Source organism: Phaethon lepturus, unplaced genomic scaffold (genome assembly GCF_000687285.1).
Source record: "Phaethon lepturus isolate BGI_N335 unplaced genomic scaffold, ASM68728v1 scaffold13129, whole genome shotgun sequence".
In the NCBI taxonomy this organism is placed as follows: Eukaryota; Metazoa; Chordata; class Aves; order Phaethontiformes; family Phaethontidae; genus Phaethon; species Phaethon lepturus.
In genome coordinates, this window is record NW_010561276.1 from 41625 (window position 1) to 53700 (window position 12076).

The 12076-nt window shown below is 37.7% G+C and overlaps 1 protein-coding gene across 1 annotated transcript in view; it reads right to left on the reverse strand.

Annotated features, from left to right (window-relative positions):
• LOC104626129 (uncharacterized protein FLJ43738) overlaps positions 1 to 12076 on the reverse strand; it is a 32664-nt gene that overhangs the window by 16480 nt on the left and 4108 nt on the right. The window contains exon 4 of the mRNA XM_010293965.1: positions 1544 to 1728. Coding sequence (XP_010292267.1) covers positions 1544 to 1728 — 185 coding nt within the window. The remainder of the gene's footprint in view (positions 1 to 1543; positions 1729 to 12076) is intronic.

Below are 12076 nucleotides of genomic sequence, written 5' to 3' on the forward strand. Positions count from 1 at the left end.
GCTTTTCTAGTAGATAAGGTACGGGGGATGTACTTCATGGCACAGATTATGGTCTTCCAAGACGGCAAAGAGGCCATTCTTCATGCCGGGATCCTGGGTTTGAGGAATATACTGTCCCCTTTTTTTGTCTGTCCTCAACTTCATTGACTTTCCAAATATGTCAGAAAAACTCTCCTTGTTTCTAGATCATTAAAGGAGCATGCTGGGGACTGCACTGGCTCCTAGATCTATTTTGTTTCTCCCTATGCATTCATCTGTAGGATCTGAGGCCTAAAATAAATGCCTATAGCTAGAAGTTAGGAAATTCAACAAGTACCCAGAGACGCCGTACGGAACGGACTGTATGATCTCCATTATTAGCCCTTTGTTTACGAATTTGGGGAAGCAAACAGGGGGATTCATTCCACAATACTTGTTGTGGTTCCTCCATCTAAGCGTTCATCAGCATTACGGCAACCCACATGAAGTGACGGCTACCTGTCAAGGACTATCCTGACAATTTCAACTTTGAAACGGTTCATTATTTCCTACAGTACCCCACGTGGCAAGGGAAGCAAAGTCAAAACTTCTGTGGTCACCCTGCAGATTGCACTAGAAACTGCAGAGTGGCTTTGTCTCCATGATTTATTATGTTGCACAGTTACTGACATTTTTTCCCCTATTCCTCTTCGTAAAAGCTAAGCCAATTCATCTAGTCTGTCATAAGCCCTGCAGTGTAAAACTCCACCACAGAACTATACGCGCTATTATAAAGTTCCTGGCATAACATTATTGAATTATTTTTACAAAACCAACAACAAAACATCCAACTAATCTTCAGGATCAGGCTGATGCAACTTGGACGAGATCTTTCATATACTATTCCCTTATCATTTCACTTCAGCCGAAGATCAAGAAAATAGCTCCTGAAATCAAAGGTCTTTGACCTTAATTTCATTTTCAGATGAACCATATATAAGACTTAGAAAAAAGCCTTTTTGAAATAGCATTTCTTTAAGCCTAAAAATGCAACCATTTGACAAGAGAACATTTTTCTAACTCATCACTCAAAATTTACAACTATAAGACCAAAAACTTTATATTCCCATCAATATAGAACTTTTATGTGCACAGCATTTTTTAAGTTTTGGAGCATTCACTATTTTTTTAACTTAAATAATGTTTTTAACACAGAAATAGAAATCGTTCTAATGAGCAAGTCAACTCATATTGACTTGTGAGCAAATTGTTGCAAACAATATAATGCTGTGACTGAACTAGATCTTTGCTGGATTATTCAAGATCCACTGCTCAGACAAAATGGGATGATTACACATAAATTATTGTCCTTGGAAAACAGAAGGATCGCTGTTTTGCTGCCAGTGCCTATGATAACATGGCAGCACTAATCTGTCCACGTGTCTTTCAGGAAATATATTAGTCATATTCTCCAATTTTGGTACTAATAAGGAAAGTTATCTGTAAAACCAGGCCTATATTTTAAGCAAAGCTACTTGAGGGTAACAAGGAAATTCTTTCAGAAAGAAGTAGCGGTATGTGTTACCTGCAGCACTTCTATTGGTACAGGTGTATTTGGGAGGCAGGTAGCTGAATTAATCTTTATAGTCAGTGGGTTCAATTCATGTCTTTGTCTTTCAGACAGAAGAGGTGTTTCCACAGTGAAAGTCACATAAGCATCTAAAACTTTAGGATTGTCTTCTGCCAGACGACTGACCACCAATTTTTCTCCTTTTTAAACATACAAGATTAAATACTGTTACAGAAGCAATCCCATCAAGGCACCCACATTTAATGCAGTTGTTAATTACAAATTTCCACTGAATTTATATTAAAATAAAACAAAAGTATTGTTTTAACTGCTTCGAATAGTATCTACCTTTTACAGTAAGGTTGAAAATAGTCCCCAAAGCACTGTCAGAACCCCTACTTGGGCTAACTGCTGAAAGCACACAGAAATTTATTTCAGTTTGAAGCTATAAATATACAGTTCGCATAAACACAAGAATTAAAGCAGTTCAGAGACTTTTCATCATAAGTAAACTCTTCGTTAAAGGTAAACAAACACCTTTAAACAAACTGGCTTCTCTGCAAGCAGCTTTGCCACATCCTTGCACCCAGCAGCTGAGTTCCATGCTGCATGACATATCACTATGTCTGTCTGTGTGTACAGAACAAAGGGGAGATTTAACTCACCACACACAAAAATAGGACAACATATATTAATACAGAATGTTAATCTAGTTACAGTCAGAAAACCACAGAAATAACCCACTCTACTCTGACCAGTAACCCACTTTCAACACGTTCAGAATCAAAGAGCTTAGATGTACATGCTGATGGAGAACTACAAGGCAGAGTTATTTTTGACATCCTGCCCTTCAGAGCACACAGACTTCTGAATATATGTCAGCCTCCCCTAGATCAAAACCAAACCCTAAATCTTTCTTAACCAGCTAGCTTTTATCCAGAACATGAAATTCCCTAGGGATCTTTCAAGACAGTTTCCACCAAGCAGACCCACCAGCACAGGGGTTCCAGAGGAGGAGACATGGAGTACACCCGCGGCATGTTACTCCTACCCTGGACCCTTCCTAACAGAATACTACCTGAAAGGAGAGGCATGAGATCTAACTGCAGTGAAGCAATGCCATATTTCTTTGCCATAGTAGCATCCATGTTTCTTCTAGGACCAGAACCTCTTCTACCTGTTGATGGAAGGCAGGGTTGGACTGAGTAGCAGAAGGAAACATTTTGTTGCAATTAATCAAAAAAATAATTTAAAATTTACTGCAGTTGGTGGCATAATTCAGTATCGTCCTTAGAAAAAGATGTCAATTATGCACTTCAGCACCAACTCAGGCTAGTATTTCAATATGCTCAAACTTCCACTGCATAGTCCACTATACTATATGTAGAATCCCCACTTTACAAGAAAGTTAAATTTGCAACAGCAAGCATTAGAAGTTCATGGAATTACCAAAATAAAATTTATCTTTGCCACCTTACTATTCTTTCCTTGCATATATGCATTACAACACATATATGGTCCTCTTTATGATAGATATTCTATTGTTTCTAGAAACCTGTATTTTATAACTTAGCATCTACAAAACAGGAATATTGTCATTCCTTTACCTCACAAGGATACCATGAAGATAAACTCATTAATATTTGTCATCTTCTTAGAGGCTGAGTAATTATTCCCAAAATTCCTTTCGCCCAGATCCACTCTTTGCCCAACCAGTAAAAGCAGAGTCAGTCCCAGCCTCAAGTATTTAAATCCTAGCTTCAGATACTTTTTCCAATCAGTTAATTGAGTACAGAATTTCAGCACAAGTAGCTTAAGTTTGACAAAAAATGTAGCAAGTGAACACAGCAACTTAAAAGAAGAGCTGTTAGAAATATTATTGCTGCTCCTCCTGGTTTATTATTATTCCTGTAAGAAAAGGAATGGCAGAAAGTTTTAAGGACAAATTTAACAATCAAATGGAAGGAAAGAGAGGCATGCAACGTATTCCTAAAGTTTTATCTTTTAATAACAATAGTAATGCAACAAGAGATATTAGCAGTACCAAAATGACACTATCGGTGCATTAATTTCTTTTGATAGAACAATACTACAACTGAATGTTATCATTCACGCCCCGTAATGCTTTTGCTAAGCAAACGTGCTTTTCATAATGCGTACTGGCAGCAATGCGTGCTGCAACCCTGCGATGCCGTGCCAGTTTTTGGTCAGACAAGCACGCTGTTTAACATGGGTGAGGTAATATATACTCTGGCATCCATTGTTGCAGTGGTTATCATCTCTTCCCACCTTTCACAGGGCCTTAGTCAACTGTAAGCTACAGATGAGAGCAAAATGTCACTCTGTGGGGCTGTGTTTTTTCATTTAACATAATGAACAAACACTGGAAGTAAAAATGGACTGTAAACCACAGATCAAGACCTGGCCTCTAGTGGAAAAAGCGATGAAAGTGATATGACACAACAGCTTGATGATTTTGCAGTTGGAATAGTTGTTTTAGTTTCAACATTACTCTTTAACTGTTTTACAGATCTCATCATTGTTCACCCAAGTCCCTTGGAAATATCCATCACTTCGCCCTGGGACACTCCAAGTGGCAGAAAAGGACCGTCGTCATCCCTGCATCACACTACTAGCTAAGGAAACTGAAAAAGAAAGTCTTATTAGCTGCTGAAGAAACACAGAAAGCTCCTGGCAGAGCCAGGACTAAAGCACAGGTCCTGTAACTCTTACTTCTTTGTTTTAACCTTGAATTCTTTAGAATAGTAACAAAATATTTTTTTTAAAAAAGAAGATAACCAGAATTCCATATCTACCTTTTCAAATCTAGTCCATAATGCCATCCAGAACTTACCGTTTGTGGTGGCTGTTTTGTCTGCTTCACATGTCAGAATTCCCACATTATCATTTGTTTTCTCAGTTCCTTTTGCAGTTGAATTAACTGGGGGACCAGCACCTGCTTTCTGCTTCAGAAGATGGGCCTTATCCAGAAATCTGTTTTTTCCAAATATCACACTTCTGAAAACATTAAAAAGATTTGAAGTTATTTAAGAAATACGGAAAATAAAAAATAAATCCCTGCCATGCTATTGATTCCATCCAAATTTCCCGCCCCACCCCCCCCTCAAAAAAAATTCAGGTCTAAAAGAGCTCAACCGCCAGAATATAAACATAAAGGAGATCAAAAATTATATCAACAGGATACACAGTCCTTCTCTTTTGAGTAAGAGAGCAAGTACATATCTGAAGAGATGCATAAAGGAAAAGATCTTGTAGTACATACTACAATAGCTTACTTACAGATTTTTCAGTACATCTGCTTTGCTTTTTGAGGGAAGAGAAATATGTCTATTCTATTACTGTTCACATTTGGTATACACTGTAACACAATTACAGATAGACCAGAAATCTAGACTAAATACCGTTTCGCTCTATTATAAGAGCGACTGCCTTCTTAGGGGGAAAATGCAGTTAGGAATGCTGTCGCTTAGTTTCAGCATTAACAAGCTTCCCAGACCTCATAGTATCAGCCACTGCTGTAAATGGTTCTTCACAAGACATCACACATTTTATTCCCCAAGTACACACGTCCCTTACAAATTCGACATATTATTACTGCTGAAAAATGGATATTAATCAGAAGCAATAGAAAAAGCTGTTTAAGAGAGACAAATCTCACTGCATTTTTCAATCTCCTAATAAGCAATTTTGTTGTCCCCGTTTACATCAGTAGTCACAAAAACAGGTTACTGTTTTACTTAGCTTTATAGGCAGTATTTATAATAATAGCAGTTTGAAAATAAAGGCATTTGATGATGTTTTCAGAGGTACAATGTTTAATAATGAAATAACTATAGTTCAATATACGTAGACAGATGCATGCAGTCTACTCTTGTACACATTTATTTTGTTAAGACTTCAATCTGACAAACATTTTATTGCTAATAACACAGACTACAAGAACTCCATGTCATCTAGCCAACTCTGAGCGCAACTAGTATTACACGCTTGGGATGCAAAGTACAACTCTCCCTGACTGCTGCCCCCATAGCTGCTCACAGTGATGAAGGATTTCTGGCGCTGAATATTGTCTCCAGATTATTATATTCAACCTACAGCATATCCTCTCAGATTGATTAATATGTGCAACATCTTCCCTTTCCTCTTGATACTAAATCTTGATACTAAATCTTTCTTCTTCCTCCTCCCCGGAATTTTCATCTCAGAGGTCTAAGTTCTTCAGGGGCTTCACAAACGTCATTTTAATTCAGACAGGAACCCATGCAGTGAGCAATGAATCAAGACCATGGCTGTGAATCTTGAAGCAATGTATGCTTACAGCCCTAAAAATAATGATTCATTACACAGATTAAGCCAAGCGTTTCCCAACTAACTCTGCCTATCCTCAGAGATGTTACAAAAAGGATTGTAGTAGTAGCTGGGAGTGGGGAGAGAGAAGGTGGTTTTGCAGCACTAAAAGTGAACAACATTAAAAATACAGATGAGATCTTTGTATTCCTATTAAAAAATATAGTCAAAATTGTTAATATATGGTTAACTAAGCAGTGAATGACAGACTGTCAAAATAATTGCTTGGGGAACAAAAAATCTAAATTAAAAAGTTTACGTGTGGTTTTATGAGTAAGCCATCATTCGAAGAAAAAAAAACCTAAAACTAAAACCAAGGCTGTTTCATTTGCCTCAAAAAAGAAAAATCACTGCAAAGAGTCAGAGGCTCTAGAGACCATCGCTATATGCAGGAACCTCCACGTGTTGGGAATAACTGAAGGAAACTGTACTGTGGAATTCATGGAGGAAACATGGAATTTATTGGTGGATTTGTTGGAAACCTCCCCACCGCAGACTGAAAAAGCATAGAGGACATCAGACCACATGTGGGCATTTACGGCAGTATTAAGAATTTTTCTGTAACCAATGCGAGGAAGAAATGCAGCATACAATTATTGTGACTGTCATACTTCCTGGCTGTAGACTTTTGACACAAAATGATGGAAGAAGGAAGCTGATTCTTTAGAAAAGATTCTTTTCCAGGTGTGCAAAGGAGCAGCAAAACTTTGCCAATAAAATTGGTAAAATACAACCTCCTGAATCTCGGATTTTCTTCTAGAGTAAACGTGTAGGCTGCTTGTCAGGTAACTCACTAGTCCTCCACAAGGAATGATCATTACAATAATAATAGTACTTTGAACACGAAGCTAGAAAGAAACAGTCACAATACAAGTGAAATGAGAATGTTCATGTGCATGAAAGAGCAACAGTAGGTAAGGGTATAATATTCATTCATCTTCTCCTGCTTGAGCTTCATTTTGAAGGGGTAATTTTTTCCACAAGAACTAATTTTCTGATAAATATTCTTACATAGGTCTTTTGTGGTTAGACTGTAATACCTTGAAATATGTTCCCAATAATAATGGGGGGGGGGAGGTTAGAAAACTATTAGACTATTTCTACTTAAAAAGGATTTCTATTCCAATTAATCTGTACTGAAAGTTTGCATGAAGACTAAACACATGCTCCTAATTTTGCAAAATACTGACTCATTTGCTCACGTTTCATCAGAACATTGTTACTGGCATGACAGCATAAATGCATGCAAGGGAACAGCGACAGCGTAAGGAACTACACTTGCAGACTTAAACTGGACAAATATCCTTCAAATATCCTTACACTTGAGCAATAAAGATGCTTACGAAATGCAGAGCAAGTCCAAAGTAAGGCAATGCCCTGGAGTTCTACAATAAATCTTACACAACATGGACATCCATCTTTGAGCTCATGGGACACAGGGTAGCATTCACATTCCGAGTTACAGAGCAAGATTTCACCAATGCTATTTTTGGAGTAAAAACCCTACTTAGTTTCAACAACATCAGCTCACATTTGCCCTGAGTACCTCCTCCTATAAACCATTAACAAATAAAATGCCATTCCAAAGGTGGTGGTTTCCATTTCTATTATCACAAACCGATACATAAGATATAAATGATATAAAGAATATAAACACTAGCCCAACTGATTCTAGTGGTTACAAAGCTGCAGAGGGCCCCATTTTATTTTATCATGCAATCACATGGTATTTACTTTCATATTCAAAAATGCAATGCAGAAGGAAACAGCTCAGTTAACGAAGGCTATAATATGGCGGACAGGATATATAATATGAACAGGAAGCGTCCAGCTAGTCTACAAACCAGGAACTGAGGACTGTTAAACAGAACAGGCAGCAAACCAAGAATTATGCAAGAAGATGTAACAAGACATTGATGAAAAGTCACGATTCTCTCAAATCTTACAATATAGCACCTTTGGTAAAGCAGCATTCAGACTCTAGCGGCTCAAAAGAATCCAAGCTAGGAACTTAAAGCAAGGTGGCTGGATCTTCTAAATGCTTGGGAGAATGTTATTTTTAAAGATGGTTTTGCACTTAAATGAAAACCATCTGAAATAAACTCAAGATTTTGCTTCCATGTACAATTCGACATTCTTGCTGATTCTCTTCATCTCTACAAACGCACGTTTTCTTTATGCCACACAAAACCCGTATCATTTGAACTGCAAAATTCACTCATCAGAAATAGTAGTGTTCTCACAACGTACAAAAAGCTCAGAAACATCCATCTGTAAAGCTGAGTTCATATTTGCACTGAAGGCATTAAGAGTCCTTTCATTGACTTCATTAGCTTTTAAGTGGGGTAACAAACTGACTAAACCTTATTCAGGAGAAATTCTTAAACTTATGTAACAGCATAAAATGAGCAAGCACGTTAGAATACCGGGGTAGGTTTGTTATCTTGTGCTATCAACACCAATTAATTTTTTAGAAGCAAAATGGGAACTTTGAGAAAGTAATTTAAGAGTTTATTATTTTTTAAAACATAAATTCAGGATTACCTTAATTGCTTTAGAATTACCTCATGGTAATTTGACCCAGTACAAATTCATAGTTACAGAGTTGATCCATTGTGCTCACAAGCCAGCAAAGCTGGCCCTGCTAGCAACTGTTATTGTTGAGACCACCTTCAACCTTTCAAAAAGAACGAGGTACCCTGAACACCAACCACTCCTCATTTTTGCCACTTCCAGTTTCAGTTGAGCAACTAGCAGTAGAACAATTCCTAGTTGCTCCTCCATCTAGTCTCACTGACACTGTCTTATCCCACAAACCTGAAGTCAAAAGGTACAAGCAAACAGAAAAAAAACAGGCACAAGTAAGCTAGGCAAAGTTTCTTATTTTATGTAATTATTTCATAAACAGCTACTTCACCCCAAGTATACTATAACAAGCTTGATGTATTAAAGGGGATCTTGATGCTTTTGCTCCTTTCCCACAATCATGCATTTGCATGGCTGCCTAAAGCAGTAACCACTTCTGAAACCACATTTTGCCTCTATAATTATATTAATAAAAACATAGATATACTGAAAAACGATTACATATTTTCAACTATATTTTTAAAACATGAACATTTCCCAATGCAAGTATAACATCCTTACCTCACTGTACCTAAGTCATCTCCCCTTGACGGATGTGGTAAACCACAATTAGATGTTGCTAGTCCATTCAGATCAGTTTCTTCTGCTAAATTAAACAGGTTTTACATTTGTTATTAAGTATTTCTATGCTTTGATAATTCCCATAAGATTAACAAAATGCATCTGTAAAGCTCTAGGAAAACATGGCAAGAAGTTTTATGCAAGCTGTACTTGTAACTCATGATCCGTTTAGTTTTTGTCTCCGTATCAAAGATGAGTTTGAATAAGCCTAAAATATATCAAATAAAATATTTTTGAAGGACTTTTGAGAGATCATGCAGAGCAACTAGAATATTATGAAGTCATACTTTATTTCCTAGAAAAATAAATCCTGTGGTAATTATCATGCTGCAATCTAAAACAAAACTAGGAATTAACAAATAATTAAAATGAGGTGAGAATACCCAAATAATATTTTGTTAGCACTGAATGTCCTATCTGTACTTAAGTAGGTACTGATGTCAACAACATGTCTTAATGCATGAAAGACTGCATAAATAAGAAATAATACATTATTTTTGCTTAGTTATTTTAATAAACTGTTCCAATTGCTGTTCTACTCTTCTAGTAAGTACTCACCAAAAAAAATAATGTTAATAGTGTCGATATCTCTTACGCAATGTGCAGAAATGTCCAGATATTTAGTCAATGTTTTATATATGCCAAAAGTATGGTATACTGCAGCTAACTGTCTTCAAATGTCATTTAGTTACAGATAAACACTCTGCAGTCACAGATCCCAGTGTTAATTACTCGACACTTAGCCTCACAACGTATCAGCCTTAATTACAGTGAGATGTAGGTCTTAATTACAGTGAGATTAGAGCAAATCAACATTGTATGAATGGCAGGGAAAATTTGCACTTGAATAGCTGAGCATGTTCCACACAATAAAGAACAAAATGTGCCATTATCTGGAAGTAAGCAAAGGTGGAGCAATGCAGTATTAGGTTTTTACCTGGCTATAAGCAGGACACTGAGAAACTGTAACAACTTACCTGTTTTACAGAGCACATGTACTGGTACAGCCCAAGTTTTGCAAAGTCAACGAAAAGAGACAGAAAGATACTTCAGGACGTTTCTTTCCTCCCTAACACAGGATGGGTTAGCACGTAGGCAAAACGCTGGCATTTTCCCATTCATCTGAGCTGGAAGCTGTGCTCCTCTCCTTTATCTCCCTGAACACGCTTCCTGCCTTTGCAGACTTCAGTATCTGGTTCATCGATCCTCTCTGGGCCCATCACTAGATGGCACTACCACCAAAATACAGGTGCATTCTGCCAGCCTCATTACACCAGGAATTCGCCTGCTCCTACTTCCATGGCGCATGTCATTCATCATCAGAAAAAACCAAAAAATTTTAAAAGATAACCAACCGAAGCTGGTGACACAGTGCTCCCCAACAGAATGTAAGCAGCCCTGATGCTATTGTAGGAGGAAATCACATTATCTGCTGAATCCCCAGTACCTTACTGCAGTAACAAGGTTTCCTTTTGGATAATTCTATCTAAATATTTGGCAAGTCCGTTTTTGTTTGTAGATCTAACAAAATCACAGACATAACACCGAGAGAAGACCTGGCTTGTAGTTTTGTTTTCACCATAAAAATCTAAAACTAAGGAAAAAAACAAACAAAGAAAAACACACAAGCAAATATTTTGTTTGCATTTTCACAAGATTACTTAAGTCAAAATATAGAGTTTCATAATAATTGCTTTCCAGTACCTTTTGGACATTTTTTATTCATAAAAACATTCTATGAAAACAACTACTAAATTGCAAGGCCAACTGCCTAAAAGCAGAAATTTTCAAAATAAAAGGTTGCTGCTATGCTGCTTGAATACGTATCCGAGACCTCAGATGATGATCAAACACATTTTGCCATGGTCCTCTGCCCCAGGCAGCACCCTATTGCTCATTTTGTTGCTCTGTGAATGAATATTTCAAAAGTTAGCTTTTTTCTTACTGTACAATGCAGGTCTTGGGTCATTTCTTTGAAAGTATCCAAGCAGTAACCCTGGTATAGTGAAAGAATTATTAAAGCCTCCTGGACAGTTCTGTGACACTCATTGCTAAGATATCTTTTTGCTTTCTCAACTTCAACACCTTCTCTAACCTGTCAAATATCATCACCATGGTGGAGACTGAAAATTGAAGCACAAAAAAATGAGGCAAAAGATTTTCCTTAACCTTGGTGGCCCAGCTGGAAAGCCAAGGACCTACGCTTTTTAGAATACTCAGCATTATATATCTATTTTAATTTTCATTAAGTTTTCATTCATTTGCCATTGACCTCAGCTGCTGCTGGAGGTCTCAACACCCATGACCTCCAGTCAGGCACTGCAGCGTGGCACCATGTGCTCTCCGAGCTCACAGCAGAGCACCGGGCACGTTCAACGGTGCCCAGGAGCAGAGAAATCCCTGCTTTCCAGTGAACAGACTTGAGCAGGACAAGGAAAGTGAGCAGCAGGGTAGAAGAAGATGTGACTACAAACACAGTGCCGCTAGATGAAGAACTTGACAGAAAGCCAGATTTTGTTGTTATTTGTGGCACTATTGCAATCAGGATCCCACCAATGTCAGGAATAAACTTTCATACTCCTCCATGAACTACCAATTCAAAGGAATGTGACATTCTGCTACCGGATTCTAGGTATTTGCCAGCAGCAGAGAAAGAGCAAGAATCTGGGTACTTATGTTCTGATCATGGCTCTAGATGTTAATGTAGCAGCAGAAAACCCCGATGCTTTTTTCCAGCATCCCTTAAAAACTTTCTGTGAGACAGCTAAATTTCTTTTCTGCTCCAATTCTGTTCCAAAGCTGTTAAAAACTTGTTCCAACTATAATACCTTCAGTCTTCCTCCAACACCTTGTTCCCTCAGTAGATTCCTCAGTCTTGTTCCTCCTCATCCATTAGTCAAGGTGCCATTGCACGCCCCCTCCCTTTTCACCCATAAGCCAGTTCCAGTTTCCATATTGTTATACCTTCAGCAG